General features: G+C 40.7%; 1 protein-coding gene across 8 annotated transcripts in view; it reads left to right on the top strand.

Moving 5' to 3' along the window:
* The window catches only part of LTBP1 (latent transforming growth factor beta binding protein 1), a 213,228-nt gene extending 199,197 nt beyond the window's left edge, over window positions 1-14,031 (top strand). For all 8 annotated transcript variants that reach the window (XM_074818245.1, XM_074818242.1, XM_074818241.1 and 5 more), the window contains 3 exons: window positions 7,521-7,643; window positions 11,675-11,824; window positions 12,997-14,031. In XM_074818245.1, the coding sequence (XP_074674346.1) occupies window positions 7,521-7,643; window positions 11,675-11,824; window positions 12,997-13,166 (443 nt within the window). In that variant the 3' untranslated portion in view covers window positions 13,167-14,031. The remainder of the gene's footprint in view (window positions 1-7,520; window positions 7,644-11,674; window positions 11,825-12,996) is intronic.
* The last annotated feature ends 8,913 nt before the right edge of the window (window positions 14,032-22,944 follow it).

The raw sequence follows: 22,944 nt of genomic DNA, 5'->3' as shown, positions 1-22,944 counted from the left end.
CACTTATCTGTGGTTTCCTTTTACCTTGTTTATACTCCCCTTATATTTGAGGATCTAGATGCTGTGCTTAGAAAGAAGGAAATACAGGCCTACCACCATAAGTGACCCATCGGCAAGTCCCTTCTAAAACAAATTCATGCTTTAATGGAAATAACCCCTAACTTTTGTGTCCCAACTTGTCTTGAAAGTACTTCCATTTTTCATGACAAGATTTAAATGTCCTGTTTAAGTAGCATCCAGCATAAAACCAGCAGGAAGATAGAGAACTTCTGTAAGAATTGATCCAGATAAATGAAAAAGAAATCCAGCCTTTCATCAGCATGAATTTATGTAGTTGCTAAGATTTCTAAAAATTACAAATGGGTGCTTGATCAAACAAACCCCACTGAAAATGACACTAAACATTCAGATCCTGAGACAAAAATAAGTAGCACCTGTTGAGGTATTGCAACTGAACAGAGACATCTTAACAGTAACACTGATAAGTATTTTGATGACATCAAGGAACAAACTCAAAATACTAGTTCAAAGTCCTGATCAAAATAGTGCAAACATGAACTGTAGTGATGTGATTGAGTACATCTTACTTGTACAAACAATTTTGTGGGGCGGGCCTTGTCATTAAACAAAGGAAGCAAAGACAGATTGTTTTCAATTACATTGGTCCTAACATTATGATCTTATGATATTGTCATATTACAGATAAGGGCTTTCACAGATTGCATCCAATACCAAAATGTTAACTACATAAATGTATTCTTTCTGGGCTTATTGTGGGGTTAGGCTGTACGTGCCCAAGGAACTTTTAGTAATTATCCTTGAGAAACCTCTGTATTATTTGAGGTTTGTCATTTACAATCTGTGATAATTGACCAATTGAGGAAAATTAGAAAATTGGATACTTTTGTTTTAAATAATAAAAGCAAAATATCCTTTCTTCATTGCACTCACCCCCAAAAAACCTCTTGGATGACCTGCCTTCAGAAGTTCTGCTTCCTTGGTCAATTTATTGGTAGTGCCCTAAGACCCAGCTGTCACCATCCAGAGTTACCATGCTGTAGTAACTGGCAGCAGGACAGGCACTGATGGGTTTAGCAGCTGGGTCAAAGCATCCATGCCAGAAAATAGAGCAACTGGCCAAGACTGGAAAAATCTGGAATCTAAAATAAGGTACATGTTAACCTGAACATGTAGCACCTGAATTACAAACCTGCTGAGCCTCCAGAAGCTCCTGTGAGACCCTCATGGGACTGGAGTGGGTTTTAGACAAGGTGTATTGTTACAGGGTACAGGAAATTGGAAGGGAGGAGGTAGAAAATACTGAGTAAGGTGGTGTGCCAGGATCAGTGTTTCGTTTAGGGAGACTGCCTATTTTTGTATTTGTAAAATGATCTTCTTGGAGTTTGTTATTGCAGTGCAGTACCACCTTTGCTTCAGTAACACCTCAGGATGCTAGGGAGGTGGAATTATGTGCCCCTGAACTACAAATATGCTGGTCTGTTAAGGAGGGTGCTTTCTCCTTCTGTAGCTGGCTGCCTGGAGAAGTTTTAATACAGAAAAAGGGGGTAAGGTGGGACTGGGACTCTACAGTTTTAACAGATGTTTTAATAACTATTTATTGAGGGTGGGGGTACATTTCTACATCTGTAACTAAGAACTTTGTGGTCTGACTACTAAGATAATGTCACGAACACATTCTTAGGGGAGTGTAAAGGACACCAGCATTCAGTTTCTCAGCCTGCTTATTTGTGTAACCTTATACATACCTTTTATTCTTTTACTGTAAATTTTAAATTCTAGTACTTTGTGGGTTTTTATAGAACCACTTTATGTTTAGAAGATCTGCAAAAAGGACAATGGTAGAACTCCAGTCAGTAGATGCTACAGATGTTTTGTGGAACTACGAGTCACATAAAGAACTGCTGAAGTCTTATGCTGTACTTGAAGTTTCTCTTTATCTCCAACTTAGCATTTGCAAAGCCCAGACTAGAACACCTGAGGGTGATGTGTAACATGAATCATCTGGGGTGTTGTATAATGTAGGATTTCTCTTGGCCAATTTCACATATTTTTTTTTTTATACAGAAACCCACATCTGTGCCGATCCTACCAGTTTCCCCTTCCAGCAGGAAGGAGAAATAGGCACCCTGAGTGTTAGATTCCTCTGACCTGTTCTAGACATGTCCTTTAGGATGAGATGGTGTCCTAGAAGTGGTTATGCCTTTCCACGGACTAGAAAGGGACACTGGGTGACTAATTCAGGTGCAGACCCTTGGAGATGCCTACATGTAGTTGTTGAATTCTACCCCTTCTGGCAGAACAGATTGTCTGGATTGCATTTTTGTTGCAAGGAACTCTGTGTTTCCTTTGTAAACATTATGAGTTAGTTCTGGGTTGAGCTTCCATATTATGAGAACATGGTGTTCCCTTCAAGTTCTGGCTAATGTCACTCATGACAATCTGGAAGTACAGGGAAAACCGATGTGTGTAAAGGATGAGTTTCCATCTGTCTACTTTTGAGATGGTAAAGATCAGCAGGGAGGCACTATATTCATTTCTGGAAACCACTGGTTGTCTTTCCATTTAGGATGGCATTGTGCCTCCCTCCTTTCTGGTAAGGACTCTGGACAAATGGATTATCATTGGGGCTCAAAATATTACAGTGATTGGGCCTTTAATATTCAAAGTGTTATGCTTAATTTTGCAGATTTTTGGCTGCTTTCATTTCTGTAGATGGAAGATTTTTGGTGCTTTTTCTGAGGTGTAGGAGAGAGATGCAGAGTAGACTTAGAAGGGTTTTCCTTAGGGAACTTCACAGTCCAAGCACACATGAGAGTCAGCAAGGAGTTAGCCATTTGCAAATTTGTAGCAGAAACAACCTGACTCATACTATAACTTTTAACAATCCACCTTGAGCAGTAGGAGAGAGAAGATTGTTTTAGGAAATTTGAGCAGCATTGGTTGTGGAATTCGTTGTGATTACCAAGAGGTTTTGAAATAATCAGGTTGCTAATTAATTTTAACAAGAGCTTTACATCCACTGTGAGCTTTTCCTCAGCAATTTCATTTAGAGTATCTCCATGTGAGGTTACAAATATCCTTAACTCATGAAAAAAATCCTTTAAGACTAGTACCTTTCCCTTTTCCTTTAGCATCAGGAGTTGTAAAATGTATGTGAATGCTGTCCACCACAAACCTCAGCATCTGTTCATGGAAGAAAGTGAAATTATCTAAATTGTCAAACAGCACAGTCTAAGTGTAGAGCAGAAATATCTTCAGCTTTGGTTCACAGATGATGCAGTCTCCTAAGAGAGCATAAACTTAACCAATTCAGACTGATGTCCAGAACCTCTGGTTGGGAAGGGACATATATTACATGTAATAAATGCTTTCATTGCTTTGTCCTTCTCTCCAGTGATTCCTTCCATGGTGAAAGTATTGCATTCTTACATAATTTGAAAGGAACTGCACTGATGTTGATAGCTTTGGCTCCTTTTTTGTGTGTGATGGTGACAATTCTGAAGAGCTGGAAGAGGAATAAAGCCTGTTTTATGGGCAGGAGCTAGGATTTGCTGTAGTGCAGTTGCTTCATGGTTATGTCAGGAATAATTTTTCTGACTAAAGAATTCAGGATTTTTAGGCCTTCAGGTACAAATAAGGCCCACACAGGCTTGTGCAGTTACAACAACTGTATATGCAAATTAGATGCACATTTGCACAGCTGCACTTACGCTAACAAGCACCTAAAAGCCAGTCAGTGCATCCAATTCCTGTTGCGTTGTCTCTGTCAGCCTAGCTTTCATCACCAATTACAGCTAACATCTGTGCCAGTACGCATGTGCATCTAGCTGTAATCCCCTAACACACTCGTTTTATATGCACACATCTGACTTAAAAAATGTCCTTTACATTTTTGGAAGCATACATCAGCTTCCTTTTATAATAGCTATCCTGAGTTATACAACAAGCTGTCTCAATGCTTCATTTGCAAGTTATGAGGAAAACTTAGAAACACATGGAGCAACATAGACTAAATTATATTAAAAACACAAGTCTTTTTTCCCTCTTGAACTGCAGTTGTATTTTCCCTGAGCACAGCCAGAAGATGAGCGAGGAGAGAAAATAAATCCATATAGAAAAAGGTTTTATCATTGATTGTGAATTACAGTAAATTAATTAGGGTTTTTTTACTTTACATGAAAGTTTATTTTGAAAGGGACAACTTTATTTCTGTGACAACTAAAATATTTTTGTCATTCAGGGGTAGTTACACATTTTCCCTTGCTCTCTGATGCCTTTCTGATCTCAGTCTCCTCCTGTCATCTCCCTGGGGCAGTATCATGCTGTTTTCTCATTTGTATACCTGCTGCAACTTCCTGTGTGCCAGTCATGCTTTTACCCACAAATCTTACTGCACTCTATTCATTTAGTTCCCCTCCCTGGAAAACGGTAACCAGCATACAGCACAGTGACCCAAAATACACTATTTTTAAATTTGAATTGTAGGACCATAGCATAGCAAGGGGAAAAGTTTAAAACAACAGAAAGTGTACATACACATCTGTCTTGCTGTAACTTGTTCTATCTTCCAGAGGGGGGATTCTGATGGGTTCATTCTTCTCAGGCATCCGAGTCTCTAGTTTACCTTATTTCAAAATGCCAGTTCTTGTGATCTTTCCAGAATGTGGCCCCGCAAATACCTTTCAGTCTTTGTACTCTCCTCTCTGCCCAGCCTTTTCTTCCCTAAGAAAAAAAAAAAACAAAACAAACAAGCCAGACAGACAAGCTCAGCAAGGCGGCATAGATAACTTGCCATTGTTATTGATCCTTAATTTCTACTGTTGGTTTCTTAGGTGGGTTGCTGTTGCTCTCCTTGGGTTTATCTCCTGAGCACCTAGTAACTGAATCAACACATTACAAAAGACTAGAGACAAGAAATAAAGTCTACTGTACTTGGACAACTAAATAGAACATACAGTATTAAGAGAGTATTCTAGGTAATTCCAAGTTATCACAGTGTGTATCAAAATGATATATATAAGGAGGATATGTGTATACATTCTAAAGTGACTTAAGACTATTTACATTCTGTCAGCTTTTGTATTAAAGCTCTATATACAAATAATGTATAAATCGTTAAAATATTAGAGTGTAAATGGTTAATTAAGCATAAGAGACTTCAAGAGGTTAATAGATTATTACGGTTGTCTGTGTAGCCTTATAGAAGACCTTGATATAGTTACAACTCCTTGTAACAAATAACAAGTTTACAGTATGCCCTGAAACAGCTCTTCATCATTTTGTAGCCACTAATTTACTTATAATGAGACCTAAAAATGCAGACATTCAGAACTTGACTGGTGAGGGACCAGTGTGGCAGGAAACAAGTTTCTAGTGTCAACATTTCTTTATTTTTCTTTAGATAATAAACAACGTTGCATTGGCAAACGTGCAATATAAAATAGTCTTGCATAATCTTCAAACTACCCAACTCTCATGTACATGAGAGCTCCAGCTCTATGGATTTTCAAATGTTTCTACTACCGGTATCACCAAGTGCAAAATTAACACTGCGTAATCTGAGAAGCCAACGTCCAGATTCTGTCCGATCCTTTCCATATCCCATCTGCGTGGAAGTAGTAGTGATCCCTCAGACCTGCTTTCCTTGTCCCCTTGCTGTTCATTGACTGTTTTTGTGTGGTGGATTCTTCCTCACAGATTTCCTTTGCCAAGAATATTCGAGTGCATCTGTGAGAAAGTGCTTTTACACTCCTGCACAGCTTTTCTCTGTGTACAGATCGAAGCCCTTGGGCATAATGAGTAGCTCAACACAAAACAATGGAGTCAGTCTGAGATGATAACCTGACCATTGCCATACCTGGATGTTATCTGGGGTTAGATGTGGGGAAGGAAGAATGGGGTGTTTCTGTTCCTACAACAGCTCTTAAATCTATGCTCATCATCACAGTATCTCAGTGGGAAGCTGTGCATTAAAGGATGTAATTAACACTTGCTATATGCCATTTATTTTCTCATGCTGGCTTTGTTTCATGTGCTATGGGACGCCTCTCTCAGGCAGTGTACTTTTTCATCTGGGAGAGGAGAGGGTTGTTTGAATATGCACATCAGAGGAAATCACCTTGCACTTGAAGCAGAAGGTGGTGAGATTTCCAGTGATCTCTAAGTTCTCTGGGGAGTGCATTCTGCAGACTCAGACGGGCACCCATGACAGTTCTGGATGTGCACAGACAAGCTTTGCCTGTACTGGACAGTCTTATGCTCTCAAAGAGCCAAGTTGTTGACCACAGAATTCAAACTGACTTTTTGAACACTTTTTTCTTTTTTTTTTTCAGTACAAAATAAAACTGTTCCAGGTGGATAGTACCTGTGAAAATAAAATTACAATGCTGGGCAGCAAGTTGGGCTGTGCTCTGCACTGTCTAGAGGCAGTCTGGATTTATCCAACTATTTGCTGTCTGAGACAGTTCTACACAGCATGAGGTTTCTGGCTCTGTAACCATCTGCAATTCTTGGATTTTGTATCTGCTTAGGGCTTTTTTTCCTCTCTCTCTTTTGGTGGTTTTCTTTCCTGTCCTTACTCTGCCTGATTCTCAGAACATCGGGCAGTCTTCACAGAAACAGATGCTAAATAGCCTGTAGCAACAGTAAAGGAGCACCTGGATTGCTGTATTTTAACAACATTTCTATTTTCAAATAAATTGTCTTGTATATATTTTAGTAAATGGTAAGGAAAACAGAGGTGCCACAATAAATAAAAAATCAAACTCTGTGTCAGCATTTCAGACATGGACTCTGACACCTAAACTGAAGAGTTGCTTTGGTCTGCTTCAACTTGTATAGTCTAGCTATTGGAGAGAGGGAGAAAATCACTGTAACTCCTGTGCATTTCCCCTTGCCCTTCGAGGTTCACAGCCAAGGAGACTTTGAACAGCACTCATACTTAAGCTTGTGGTTTGAAGATCCAGTTTGCAGATGAGTGTGGGCTATTTTAGAAGGATTTTTCATTCTGTGATTTCTGCAGTTTGTCTGAACGTGCCAGAAATATGGCCCCACCTGCTCCTTTTGCTTCCTTTGGGGTGGCTTTTGCTAGCAGCTGCAATGGTCTGGGATAGCCTTGTTCCACCAGGATGAGGAGTGTAACCATGGATATATCGCCCCGAAGAGGGGTGCATTGGCAGTGGGATACACAGCATCCCTCTGCTCTTGCTTCCCGTGCAGGCCAGAAGAACCTGACCCATAACTTTCTGTACAGTTATTGACTCAAATCTATCCCTGGTGTTATCCTTGTTATGACTTAATAGTCTGTATTTGGCTCATTAACGTTTTAATGACATTTTTCTTGAAGAGGGGATGCTTTGTGGAAATTGCAGATTTATGGTGTTTCTAGGAAGATAAGTTTATTTCCAGCTAATATGAACCACAGCTCACTGGGACTAATGTAATGCAGCTTGTGTTACAAGTGTGATTAGTTTTATATCCTATTTTCTTTCCCCCCTCAGAGGATTATGCCCAGCTGTGCAACATTCCTGTTCCAGGATCTCGACGGCCATATGGACAAGATGCTTTGGTTGACTTTGAGGAGCACTACACTCCAGAAACTAATCCATACTTTGTTGAAGACCGTAAGCAAGTTTCTCTGTTATGTAAAATACTTGAAATGAGGGTTGTAACTTGGATTATTTCCCTGTAGCTGGCTTCATTCTTCTGTTTGCTTCTGAGTAATGTGGCCTATTTATGTTTTAGTTATTCCTATGACACTAGCTTTCAGTCAGGTGTTCTGGTTCAAGAGCCAGTGTTGTATAAGAGTCCAGTTGGGCTCAGAGCACAATATTAATTTTTAATATAGTGAAATAGTTTGTGCCAAGTGTACTAAATTTGTATTTACCAACAGATTTATAGCTAAAGGTCAAAAGGATTGCCAGTTTTCCTTCTCACAAATTAATTTTCCTTTGGAGCATGCGACAGATTTCTTTGGAGTGCATTTAGTTTGAAAGAAAAAAAAAAAAACCTTCACGCCAGCTTTCCATGATTTTCCAGCAGAATTTATATGGGGGAAATGGAGAGCATGCAAGTTGTTCTCACTCAGCAGAGAAAATGTACAGCACAGTATGATCAGAGAATATGCATATAACCTTCAGGCTAGATGGAATGGCCTGCCAAGCAGAGTGTGAGGGACTGTATACAGCATCTCAGTTGTACTTGAGGAAGATCAGGGTTCTTTACAGGTCTGGCCCAGCTCACTGTTAAGAATTGTGGAAGAGGAATGCTTAAAGATCTCTGCATCTTCCTCAAAATCAGCCACCTTGTACAGACCCAGTATATTTTTTCACAGTTTCAGAGAAGAAAAGTGGAGGTATCAGAAGGAACTGGTAACTTCTCGTGCTTTATACATATGGCCTACAAGTTGCCACTATGTTCTTCCCCAGTGTTGTTCTCCTGTACAAGGTGGCCAGCAGGGACAGGGAAGTGATCTTGCCCCTGTACTCGGCACTGGTGAGGCCGCACCTCGATGACTGTGTTCAGTTTTGGGCCCCTCACTACAAAAAAGGACACTGAATTACTCAAGCGTGTCCAGAGAAGGGCAACGAAGCTGGTGAAGGGTCTGGAGCACATGTTGTATGAGGAGCGGCTGAGGGAACTGGGGTTGTTTAGTCTGGAGAAGAGGAGGCTGAGGGGAGACCTCATCGCCCTCTACAGCTACCTGAAAGGAGGTTGCAGAGAGCTGGGGATGAGTCTCTTTAACCAAGTAATGAGTGATAAGACAAGAGGTAATGACCTCAAGTTGCACCAGGGAAGGTTTAGACTGGATATTAGGAAGCATTTCTTTACAGAACGGGTTGTTAGTTGTTGGAATGGGCTGCCCAGGGCGGCAGTGGAGTCCCCATCCCTGGAGGTGTTTAAGAGTCAGGTTGACATAGCGCTGAGGGATATGGTGTAGTTGGGATCTGTCAGTGCTAGGTTAACGGTTGGACTAGATGATCTTCAAGGTCCTTTTCGTCCTAGATGATTCTGTGATTCTGTGATTTTTTAAGTAACAGTAATAGGTCAAAACAGGGCAGGAGAGTTACAGCACACTGTTAGAAGGGCGATAGGCATTTCTTGCACACATCGCACTTCATACATTTATACAGAACTACACAAATCGGATCAATGAGTTCATTTCTATTTAGCATCTAAATGACCTTCTAGCCGTAGACAGAATTGTAAAATGTCTTATTTCTTTATATCCAGATGATTGATTCTAATTAAACAGTACTGAGTGTTAATGTTTAATTGAAATGTCACACAAATGAAAACTACCAAACAATGACAAGGCCAGAAAGATGACTAGGTAACCAATGTGACAGATAAAATACTGAGTGAGAAAGAATCACTTTGCAAGTTATAAGCAGTGGTGAATAAATACAATAAAATTGTGGAAAGTTTTGAATCCACAGCTGAGTCCACTGTCTTAGGGACAGAGGCATAAGAGCTCCTGTCTGTTGCTCCCATCCTATCACTGAATTAGATACAGTGGCAAGCAAATGCATAAGAAACGCCAAAACACACAGCTGTATGACAGAATTGCCACATGTTTAGGGCATCAGAGACTTCAAGGTCACAATCCTGCTGTGGTCTGTATGAAGAATATGACAATACCTCCCATCCCATGGCAGGGCCATGTACTTCAGTATAATATTTGTCATCTGTGTGCAATCAGCTTCTGCAGACCAAATGCACCCATCAGAATTACAACCCAGGTCCTATCCAGCTGTTTTGAAGTAGAATATTTTGTGAAGCAGAACTTGCTGTGAGGGATAAATATTTTGGTTTTAGCTAGTTAAAATTACAACATACTGTATTTAGCGGGGGGGGGGGGTGGAATATGTATATATACACATATATACTATATGTCAAATAAATTATGCCTTTTCTTTAAAAAACATCTCGGGGGGGGCACCTTTTTCTTGGCAGTGTTTGTTTTCTAAATTAGCAAAGGTCTTCACTTTAACACACCCTCTTGAGCCCTCTGCAAGCTCTGTTAGAGGACTTGAGAAGGTAATGAAACTTGGTCAAGTTTTTTACTACATTGTTACTATACATCATGACAGTCTTCCTAATATCCTCAGTACTATTGCACTGAGATGTGATTTACTTTGTGGAAAAGATTGTAACATCTCCCACTTAATGTACACTTGTATGCATCCTATGTATTATATATGTTCTTGAGATGTGGCGTATGTCAGCAAGTACATATGTCACATTATGTGTTCAGTGTCTCCAGAATTTATTCAGTGTATGACTGACCAGCATAATCCTTGCTAAGAATCCCACCATGCTAGAGAAAATCTGGGATAGAAACAATGTATGTAGTCAAAGAAAGGGGGAGTGGAAATGACAGTACAGAAGTTAAGTGAAGGATGACACAGAAAGTGCAGAGTAGGAAAGGCAAAGCAGGACAAGAGAAAAGAGGGCCTCAAGAACCAAGACAGGATGCAGTAAATTTAAAAAGACAGAAGAACAAGAACAAGAAAAGGGAGAAATTTATATTCCTAGGTAGCTTTTCAGATCTACGTATCACAACTGTTGCAACAATATAAATCAGTTCTATGTTACGGAGCAGAGGGGTAGATGTATCCTTCTCTAGTCCGCTCCAGCTCCACTTTCCCCTCCATTTCTATACTATAGAGTCATTATGCTGGTAAACCTACAGTTCTCAAATGTTCTCAACTTTTTCCTCAAAAGTCTTTTTGATGTGATGGGCTGCCATCTGCAGTCCTGTTACATCACTGCTCCACAAATAAAAAGTGAAAAGACTTGTGCAGGACTAACAGGAGCAATTCAGTCCTAGAGAGAATCTCTGAACATGTAAATACGTCAAATAATTTTTTAAGTATAAATCCTTCCTTATACATAAAAGCATAACTCTCAAAAAAGCCCTAAGACAGGGAGCACAAAAGGCATTGTACAAACCACTGAATACAAGACAACTCTTTAGCTATGACTACTCACCATCTAGAATTATGACAAGGAGCAGTTGGTAGATTATGGGTATTTGTACTGGCACCAGTCGCTGAAGTACCAGCCAAAAGGTTGTTAACCAAAACGACAACAGGAAAGAAGTCTCTCATTTCTTCTTACTTTCCTTAAGGCAGTTGAGATTTTTTTTTTTTTTTTTTTTTTTAGTATGTTTTCTTCTAGATAAATTAGAATTCATCTCTTCCCCACACACCCCCCTTATTTTTCTAGAATACTGTTTTAAGGAACTTTTACCCCAAACTGCACTACTACATCTTACCTTTGTTCCCATAAAGGTTGATACACATAACAATTCAAATAAAAAGTGCTATTCAGAAAACACTGATTCATCCTTTTAAAAATATACTGTCAAATTATGCAGTTTCCTTTACAAAAAAGCCCCACAGATTTTAAACACAAATTAAAAACTTAAAAGTTCACAAAGTTATTCAGTTTTCGTCTTGAAGCATATCACAGCACTTTTCCAGTGCATTTAAAACTCCAGATGGTGCAGATCTGCTAAAGCTGACCTATTTTCTGCAAAGTCAAGTCACATTCCAGCAAACTTCTGAGAGAATTTCAGACTCTCACTATACATTTGGGTATACTGATTCAACGGCTCTCTAACTGACTTTGCAATTCTTTCTCCACCCAGGTTTTCTGAACAGCTTTGAGGAGTTACAAGCAGAGGAATGTGGTATTCTGAATGGCTGTGAAAATGGCCGATGTGTAAGAGTCCAGGAAGGCTACACCTGTGACTGCTTTGACGGTTATCACCTGGACATGGCCAAAATGACTTGTGTTGGTGAGGACAGCCTATTTCTTCATCTTCTTCTGTCACTCTGTCAGTTTCCTCGGTCACTTGACCTAAGGAGGGGTGGAGCAAAGGGGTTAGAGATGATCGCCTGAATTGCACCAAAGATGCCAGCTCTGTTGGATTTACTGCAAAAGCCAGTAAATACTGTTACAGAAATAACTGTTGGTATTCCTCAGTTCATCTTGGTCGTTAACAGCTATGTTCAGTTAAGAGCCTAGAAATGAGCAGACACACATTTGTGTAATGAAGCTTAAACTTATATCAATAATTTAACACTAATATACGGAACAAATGTTTTTCAAAGGCTTTAGTGAGCTAAGCAGATGGAACTGGATTCTGAGTAGAAGAGTAATTTTAGGAGCAGATTTTTAGAGTGGTTGAATCGCCTAAATATGGAGATAACCACTTGGTGGGGTTTGGCCCCTCATTCTCTCTGATTTCAACAGTCAACAGACTCAACTATTCCTCTCACTCTCAAACTAGTAAATCTGCACAACCAGGACATCTAATGACTATGTCTTCAATTAAAGCAACACAACATGGGAATGGCAGGTGTCGGTGAGAAGATGAAGCAAAACACCACCCCTCAGTGTAGAAGCCTAGTAGAGACCATGTGTGGGTATTTCAGACCTTGCTTAGCAAGGTTACGCTTTGTAACCCGCAGCTGAGGTCTCCCAGCTGTATCATGAAAAGCTGTCTGCACGCCTTGTAATCTTTAGGAGTTTATGGCAAGCTGACCTCCTTAGCAAGAAAAGATGTAGCTCCTGTGTCTTTCAGGCCAATGCTGCACAATATTGAGTGCAAATACTGATATTCTACTAAGAACTTGGAGCTTCAAGTTAGGCCACTTTTCAGTCATCAGATAAAAACTTGTAAGTGGTTATTAAATTTTTGGTTTGCAGCTTAGGCTGAATTTGGACTTGGTAATCTAACAGTTTATAGCTATTTAATACGCTATTGATTTCCTATAACAACTTCCACCTCTTCCCAACTCGTCTGTTACAGCTTTTGACCCAGCCTAATTCCACCTGATCTGAACTGAAAATAAAGTTCTCGGTGTATTCATACAGCATGTTCTACTCCTGACAATGCTGGACATAAGTGAGTTTTACCTACACACCAGACTTCAGTACATGACTTTTGGTGTTTCCTTTTTGCAGATGTGAATGAGTGCAACGAGCTGAACAACAGGATGTCTCTCTGCAAGAATGCCAAATGCATTAACACGGAAGGTTCGTACAAGTGTTTGTGTCTCCCAGGGTACGTACCTTCAGACAAGCCAAACTACTGCACACCACTGAACTCAGAACTAGACAGTGAACTGGAGTAGAGGAAAATTTCCATATCCTAAGCCCATATACTCTGCACTGTATAAAGAAAAGGAAGAAAAGTATTTAACTTGAGAAGAGAAGGCACCGGAGTAGCAAACATAAGGGGAGAAAAGCATTAAAATGTGTCAAAGGTGAGACATGATGGGCTGATCGTATATCAGCTTCACTGAAGTGACAGACCAAACGGACACATTACTCTGTATGAAAGAAACAATCAAGTATATAGTGTGTTCATAAGAAAAAAAATCTTTGAAAATGAGCAAAAACAGTGCTGTTATTTTAAACAGAAGAGCTTTGGTTTTTTGGTTTGTTTTTTGTTTTTTACTATTGCTTGATTAATTTGGCATTTAAATAGTGATGGAAATATTTTATATTACTATGTCATGTTTTGATTGTTCAGTTCCTTGCCTACTGTTTCTTTTCAGACCTTTTTTCTGATCAGTACAAATTCTATGATACAGATATTCTTAGGCCATTTTATAAGAACTGTTACACAGGGTAATGCTCCTCCTTCTCTGGAACATTGGTCAGTGACTCTTTTTTAATTTGCTCGTTGTCTGCCCTGTGGAGCAGGCACCATTTGTTTTCAAATGTTTATATACCTTGGCGAAAAGTCCTTATATTCATTTTGTATTCTGTATGGTTGTTACTGCACTTAAAGTCTTTAGAACCTTTCTTGCCAAGTTCAAAGCTGCTAGTGGACAACATTGGATTCCTTTTGTACATTAAAACAAAAGATTTTAGCTCACGTCTGTATTGTAATGTGTAAATTGAACACAAGAGAGATCTTGTATGATTACCCTAACATATTAAAGCTGTATATTAAAACTCAATAAAATCACCTTTTTTTTTAGAAAAAAGCTATTTACTAATTGTAGGCTTTTTTTTTTTCTTTTATTGGTGTTTATGTTACAAGAATCAACCCCTCAGGTGTTTACAGTACTAGAATTAATTTGCATTACAATAGTCATATGGAGTTGTCTGGCTGGTTTCTCCTTCTCATGCTGTTTTAATAAGACCAGAATCTGAATTAGTTAATGCCTGAAGTTAGGCTTCCGGAGGGAAGATTTCAAACACAGACCTACAGAAACTGTTTGACTTGGAAGCTGACTCCCACGGAATTTTTCTTCTTTCCTGGTTTAGGCATGTTTCCCACTAAATCTGCAAATAAGGCTCTTCAGTATGATGGCCTGGTTTTCAGAAAATACTGAAGAGAAGGGGGAGAATTTCCTTTTCTTGATGAACTGTACCTTCCCATCAGCTCTGGTTTTTAGTGGAAGGAGAGAAAGAGATTAGGAGACTGACAGATGTTTCACTTTGACTTTCTCCAGAGTGAAAGAGTTTGCTTTGGAAATCCCAAAACAGGTCCTTTTTATATTTTCCAAATGAAACATTTTTGCTGTGTCTTTTAGACCTGCCCTGCATTAAAAGGAAAGCAAGAGATTTTTAAAAGTGAGTCAAATTGGGTCCAATTGTCCGAAAATTAGATTTTTATTTCTCATTTCACCAAAAAAAAAGAAATACTTGTTTTGGTTCTGAATCAAATTTCTTTTCCAATATTTGGATCATCTACTGAACCAAAAATACCATAAATTGTGTTCTTTTCAGTACTGCACACTCAGTAGATCTCATTAAAGCCCATGTGCCTGTTAATGTGCAGAAGCATCTGTCCTTCCCAGGGCCCCTCCTCTCTATCTGCTGGAATTTGACATCAGGACTAGGGAAGATACTGCACATTTAAAATCTGATTGTGTGTTAAAATGCAAGAAAAATTTCTGAATAAAATTGTAGGGGAAGGGATCTTTAAGGAGGAGACTCTTTGTAAAGTGCCCAACTCACTCGACTTTTCTACAATTAAGCAAGAGAGGGATGGAGGGCCAGTTGCTCTTCTCAGTCAAAAGAGGTAACTACAAACACTTGAGCTGGTCTGTAATCACAAAAAAAAAAAAAAAAAAAGATTAATTCTTGCTTGCCTGCTGTGGTTAAGGAAGAAGGAAGGAAGGTCTGGTCTTACTAGGGAATTCCGTAACTAAAGAGCTCTTAGTTGTCCTGCTTAAGGTTAATCCTACGATCTCAATAAAAACCAAAATCACAGTTAAAACCTTTCACTGGATGCAAGATGCGCTCCAGTCTGCTTTCAGCTATCATGAAAATTCATAGACAAGAGAGTGCTCCCCCACTGCCACCTCCAGACGGCGGCTTCCTGCTTCAGAAGCTGGCTGTGTTCACCTCTGAAAGACAGCCTAGGCCCAAAGCTGCCATTGCAATCAGCACCACAGCCTCAGATTTTCGACATCCCAGTACTCCTTCAAGCCTTCCCCTGCTAGGGAGTTACAGTGGCAGTACGAGTCTCTGCTTTTCCTGGGAGTACACCAGTATGACAGCTGAGGAAATAACACTCAGACTTCAGTACCCTTAGAAGTCTCTGCTTGGGGACAAACACTATACTGAACTTGTAATTCTGAGCCACAAGATTGGCTCCTTGCTGATTTATTACATCTTTTTAAAACAACAAGTTTAGAATAGCCTGGGACTTTGCCATTTTCAGACAATATACACTCTGACCCCCTTACTTCGTGTTATTTCAGACAAAAAAAACAACCCAAACCCAAGCTGTTCCATGAACAACAAAACTAAAATGAATCCTGAATTTCTGTAACTTTTCCTTGCAACTCTCTCCTCAGCAGACTAACTCCAGCTCCAGCTCCTTGCATCTCTGCCACTCTCAGCAAGCACAGGCAGCACCCGTCAGCAGCTGCGGGTGCCAGGACAGGGTGATGGATGCAGATGCACTGACACAACTGCTGCCAAACCAAATGTTGTCCACGCTCTCAGCAAGGAGGGTTAGTTGGGTCACTTGTCTCTAGCTGTTCAGCAAACTTCATAGGCCTCAGATTGTACTTGGCCTTTTCATCTCATTTGCCTTACACACATGGTTGAAACTGGTCATGGGGTTACGAGCTACCAGTAGGTTCAGAGAGACGACACATGCTGGCTCTGGTTCCACAGAAAAACCAACCAGCAAACCTAAGCCTAAGTGCCCTCTTGGCCTATCAATTTCTGTTACCAGCAATTCACAGAAGAGATTTTGGTGTGTCCAGCCACCTTCCATCTCCCCTGCCTGATTCAAGAGGGCAGCAGTTGACCTAAGCCCTGAATGAAACTTGAAAACATTCTTCTGGTTCAATAGTCGTGTCCTCATCACAGCCCCATTCTTCTATTACAGACACTACATAAGCAAACAACATACTTTATGCATGCTTCTGCCTTTCCCTTTTGCCTCTTCTTACCTCTAATATGCCTTAAAACACGCAGAGGGAGCCAACAGCAGACCAAACAGCCTAAACTCCACTTAGATCCCAGTGCTCAGTAGTCCATGTTGCCTGGCTCCAGGCCTTCAGAAATGCTTTAACAAAGGAACCACAATGAAGGAATTAAGTGAAATTCAACCCATCTGACCTCAGCCTCTGGAGCCCACCTACTTTGCCCCAGTGTAGCAAGGCTGGTTCTGTCATTTCACCTGAAAAGCTGCAGGGCTTAGGAATACCATTTTGATTCATAGTTAAACAAACATTTTCTTAACATCATTAAGACGAGGGATTGGACACCATGGATGTAGCCATTTACTTGTTACAAGAGCTGCGGTTTAGGTAAGAGCCCTCAAAATACAGAAACCACCACGTACAATTCCATGATTCAAGTTTCTGAGTGCAGCAGAGTCTGGAACTGATTACAATTTATACCAAATGGCACCAAGACTTTTTACATCCATATGGACCCTTTAAAAAAAAATATTAGTCCTTTTTCAGCCAGCCATTTCCTTGCTACAAAAAATCAAATTGCTGACATGGTAGAACTGAATTCTGCTAGTTTCCTTATAATGCTGCTGTGTTAATGAAGTTACTACAGAAACAGTTACACACATTTCAGCTAGAAAGACATTTGATATGAATAGATATTTTCATGTTGGGATGCTATTCAGTGAAAAATTAGCCAATGTTAAAACTATTCAAAGGGAGCACTAACATTCCTTGGGAAAAAAACAGTCACAGCTGGACAGATCATTACAATCCAAGCGACAAAACTGGCAGTCATGACAAATATTCAGCTAGTCAGCGGCAACTGACACACTCCAATTCCTGACTAAGAGAAGTCCTAAAATGCTAAAAGTGCCAAAGTGGTTGTCATGACCTATTAGCTCACAGTGATCCCTACCCTCATGGGGGTTTGAATCTGAGGTTGGCAGCAGAGGGGCTTCTGGCTCTGGCACTCTTTCCTAACTTCTCAAACAGAAAGGTGACAGACCCCATTAGAGTGTGGCACAGGCCTGATCTGGCCAGCAATTCAAGCACAGTGCATTCCTTCACAGTGAACAGCAAACTCAAAAACCTCACTGCTGCCTCTAGAAGAGACTACGGTATTGTTCTTTTAATAATGCCACCCACTTTGAAGAGTAGTTTGTACTTGCTGGGGACTCGGCTAACACCAAGCAGGCCAAGGGAGCTATTAAGGAGCCATTCAAGCAAAGAAGAGGTGAATTGCTACATGTCACAGAAGCTATTGCTCACCTCTGAGATCATTCTTTGGTATTTATATAGCTTGTTCTATCAGAAGATCTGAAATATACCTAGGGAAGCTAAGTGATGTGTCAAAAAGAGAAGCAGAATAACTAAGAGTGAGTGAATGAGGAGAATCAGCCATTTGCTGAAGGCTTCCCAATGAGTGACAATGTCAGCTTGTGAGAGAGTAACAGTGTTCTTTGGGAGAGTGCCAAGGACTGGTCTACAGTCACTGCACTCACCTGCAGAAATAACCTGACACAGCAGGAGAACTAGAAAACTTGGACCCTCCCAGGGCACCACCTCCACAGCTGTCACAGGCTGCATTTGCACACCAAGCTGTGAAAGATCTCAAACCTCAACACCACACCACCCCTACCAACCTTTACCATTTGAGCACCCATGTACCAAAAAGAGAACATGTGTTGAAACAGGATTATCCTGTGATGACCTGCATTAATAAGTGATTTTAATATCTGGTGGGGAAAGAATGACGTAAACCAAAGAAATTCAGGATGTCAGCCATGTCAGATTTCCTTCAAGACCACTGAATCACCAGATGGGTATTTTGACTCAGACACTGCTCACGGAAGTCTTCAGGCTGCGTGTTCTGTCCCAGCTGTGTCTGGGGCCTGTGATTGCTCTGCTCTTATCCCTCTCAAGCTGTAGGGCTGGGAAGATACCTCTGTGCCTCAGCAGCTGAGCAACCTCACTAAACTGAAATTTGCCCTGCCTGAAGCAAGAGATCGCACTGGGGACCTCCAGAGGTCCCTTCCAAGCTACATTTTCCATTTCTGCTCCCTATCCTTATGCAAGACAGGGAACCTGACAGAGGGGACATGACCCCTTCCCCTTCTCCCACACCTGAGCGCATGCCAGAGGTGTGCCTTTCACTTTGGAGAACACCAAATCTGCTCAGTCCATCTCAGGAGAATCCCGTTCAGAAGGGGCATTATGCACAATGTGCTCTCTTGCTTGATATCGATGAGTATGTTCTTGAAGAGTTAAGTGGCAATCTCAGGTAGAAGGGAAGTTCTGCAGTAAAGCTTTTGTCTTGACAAAAGACACAGAGGAGGGAGAAAATTAGAATATTTTTTATTTCTTTCTACACTGACTTTCCCTTCCCCTCAAGTCATGCTTTGCCACACACTGCTTTCCATTAGCTCTGAACCAAGGGGGATGGAGAGGATACTGCTAGCCAGCATGGAAAATTTCTACGTGACAATTTCAGCATCACCTCCAATCCCTATCTACTCACACTGCCAGGACCCATTCTGGGCTGGATTTTTCCAAAGCACTCCATATTGATTTAGCTCTCCTCCCACTGAAACCTGTGGCACCTCCGTGGATTCCAGTGGGAGCAGAGCAAAGGCTGTGCCAAGCTCTTTTAAAAATCCCACCATGTGTGTTTAATGAGGAATGTCTCTGGCAGAAAAGTTTTGAGTAGAGCTAAGCAGATTTTTTATTTCTTTCACATTAAAAGTTTAATTTCTGCCACTTCTCATCCAGGAGGTAACTGCCCATAAGGGTGGGTAGGACCTGTTCCAAAATCCCCAGCAGGATATAGTCTGTTTCCACCTAAAACCGAATTAAACTTTCCTATCATCTAAATGATCCCTCTCATTTTGTGAGTGGGCACCTCTCTCGGGATCCACACCTCCCCTTCGTGCTGCAGGCAGCCATCCAGCCCAGCTCTGGCCACAAGGGCATGCCCCACTTTCTGTCCCATTCGATACCCCTTTCCAGGGCCAGTGCCCACTGCAGTCCGGCTTCTTTTAGCCTCCAGCATATCCTGTCATTTGCTCGTGACCCAAAGCCTCAGCATCTCATGCACCCATTCCTTCCTGTTCACTGGCATTGGACTCCACAAAGTAGTTTTCAGTCTCTAAATACAGATTGGGCATGTGGTGAAACTGATAGCTACTATCCGGTACTTCAAAAAATCTTCCACCAAGGTAAACTGATCACATCCGTCAAATCTATCTCTCTCCTCACAGAAATAGAAGGCACCACCCCCAAGTCAACTTTGTATTCTTCCCAAAACTAGCCAGAGAAATATGACCTTCATTTTCCTTCTTTTACCATAAGCAAGAAATTTCAAGTATGCTTTTAGCAATGAATGTATTCTTCTTTGGCCTGCAGCATCACCAAACTGAGCTGAATAGCAAACATGGAATAAGGAAGTTTCAAAAATAAAACAGGAAAGGGAAATCCTTTGATTTGCACAACAGTGAGCTGAATGAACATGGAATTTTCATTCATATTTGTCCATGCTTAGATGTCATTTTTTTCCCAAAACTAAAGAAAAATAGAGAATTAATATTTCAAAATTACCTTAAACTGAAAAGAAAAAAAAAAAAAAAAAAAAAAGAACTACTATATTACTCATTGTAATGTTAGTTCATTTCAGTACACTGAATATAAAACAAAGCATGACAGGGAGCTTTTGAGGGTTTCACTATTGAATGAAACAATACATAGTGCATCCAGACACATATATTAATTTCACATCTGCTAGTAGTTCTGGTATTGGGTTATTCCACCAGTAGGCAGCAATAACTATTTTTAGCCAAGCTGGCCCTTACTTCATCCAGTAAAACTTGGTTTATGTTTGAGTGTTTCTAAAAACATTACATCTACCACATACTAGACCTAACAAAACACTTGCAAATGTGTACCACAAGAAAGATAGTCTAGGAAAATCTAAGACTATAGGTATTTTCCCTGTCTAATCACCTAACCCAAAGCGGCTCCAAGAGATTCAGCAGCACACAGGGCTCAAGGGCAAGGACCATGAGCAAGAGCTCCCTGCACATGGTCAACCAGCCTCCAAGGCAGAACAAACAAAACGTCCCTGCAGCAGCTCACTCTCACTATGATTCCCTTATACTTCTCAAGTCTCTTAGTTGCCTGTGATTTCCACTGTCACCTCTTCATTCTTTTGCACAAGTGGAATTGACAGTATCTGTTAATATCACTACAGTAACATTTTCCCACCTAATTTTGATGCAACTCTACTGACTTCAGTGATTCACACAGGAAGTAACTGTGTTCCCCATATATAAAGAACCACAGCAATTTTCTAACACTTCAAAATTTCAAAAAATGAACAAAACTGTGAGGAATAAAGTGTTTAAAACCTTTTGAAAGAGGTCTAGCAGCACTGGAGAAAAAATATCTAATTAGCACATTTCTATGTTTTAAAACAAGTAGTATCTCACTGAACCCTTCCAACTAACTCCCCTGTTGGCAACGTGAAACATGAACTAAAACGTACTTGTAATTAAAGGGCAAATAGTAAGTCAAACCAAACTTTTTAAACTCTGGGTTTGAGGGTTTAAGTTATCTTAATATAAAGCATTTTATTGTAGAATCATGAATGAGATGAAGTATCATCAGCTTGCAGAATTTATTTACAATTAATAAATATTAATAATAAGTTAATAGAATTCTCCCATTGCACAACCAGCAGAAAATTTGAATCTAGCACCAGCTGTTCAACAACTGGACAGAAATATAAGCAAATATCATAAAGACCTGGAGCTACAGTACGAGAGATTACGCCCTTATCATTGCTTTGAGCTGAAAACTGCAGAAAAGAGGAGCGCTCCGGAGAATCCTGCCATTCACAGGTTTTAACAGCAAAGCTACTTTTTCTCCTGCCTCTGTCACCAGAGGTCAGCACAGCATTTGAAGTGCCACATTGTTCTCGTTTAAGGAACGATAAGAAAATCCACAACTCTTAGAGGGAAACAGTGGTCTTAAGAAACAGCTTCAAGAAGACAGAATCTGTGTTTCTGCAATGGGAGAAATGTGAAATGTGAAGCCTCAGAAAAAGAACACAGCAGCAACTAAAAAGCCTAACCCCAAAATTCGAGTAAAAGCATGCTAGAAATTTAAAAGATTCCTGCAGAGCAATTAGAGTCTAACAACGGGTATTTTTAAAACACCCATTAGCCTAAGGTAAAAGCTGTCACCTAAAAAGCCCAACTGACTGACACTGAGGACTCTTCCCGATGTATGAGAAATAAACTGTTTAATCTCCTGGCACCACAAAATTCCTACCCCAGGCTGTGAGCAGCTGGTCTAGCTCATGTAAAGCTAGCTCATACATGCAGGTCAAGGAGATAGGGAAAGCATTAACTGCACTGGAACAATTCCTAGGAACGCAGGGAAAAAACCACCACAAACAGACACTCATCTTCCCAACACAACAAAACGGACATCCACTGCGTGATCCTCGTCCCTTTGCAGTCACTGGAGAAACCTCATGGTTAGGGAGTGTCAGTGCACACACTGCTATTTCTGTCCCCTGGGGCCTCTCAAAGGCCCTATTACTGTCAGCCAGGAGGTGACATGCTATCACAGCACCTGACAGGAACTGTGAAGGAGCAACTCTTCCTCTTCCTTTCAGAACAGGAGATTGCGGCTGTCAGCTGCTCTCAAGACAGGTGCAAGCAACAGAGATTTGGCACTGAAGAGATGTCACCTTGCGGCAGGGCAAATCAGTCCCCTCCCCTCCCAGCGCATGTGCCAGAAAAGGGGTCCATGATCCAGTATGATTTATGGTGCTCAATTCACCGCTCCAGCAGAAGAGCCCGTTTGTCAGTATGACCCAGACTCCAAGAGAGAACTGTGTAGCTATACCCCAAAAAGCCATTTAGTACAGACTGCCCTACCTCAAATGGGAGCAAAGGGGCTTGGACTACAGTGTCTTCTATAAGCTGACACAACAGCATTCGGCACAATTTAACCTGCCTCCCTGTTCTGGCAGATACAGGAAAGCAACACCTTGAAATCCAGAAATGTTTGGTCCGCGAATGGAAGCCCCTTGGAAAAGAGGCAAAGGAAACCACAGGAGAGTAAATTCACACTGACATACGGGGAAAGTAACTCATCTTGGTCAATGAATTACAGCAAGGGGAAACGAGCATAAATGAGACCGTAACTCCCATCAGTCTAACAAGAAGCAGATGGATTTTAGACATTTTTAAGTATTTTCTTTCCTAATCTACACCTGGCTACGAGGGATAAGTAAAATGGTGTGCACCCAGCTTCTAGCAACCATGAAAAAGTTAACAGATTCCTGTAGGGAAATCTTTTTGCTAGAGATGCATTACCTGTAAAACACATTATTGCTCTTTTATTAGTATATTATACACAAAGGAGGAAACAATTTGTCACTGCTATATGTTTTCTCACCTTTTTTTTCTTGGAA

Source organism: Strix aluco, chromosome 3 (genome assembly GCF_031877795.1).
Source record: "Strix aluco isolate bStrAlu1 chromosome 3, bStrAlu1.hap1, whole genome shotgun sequence".
Taxonomy (NCBI): domain Eukaryota; kingdom Metazoa; phylum Chordata; class Aves; order Strigiformes; family Strigidae; genus Strix; species Strix aluco.
Note: the sequence above shows the minus strand (reverse complement) of the source record. Positions and strands in the feature narration are given on the sequence as shown.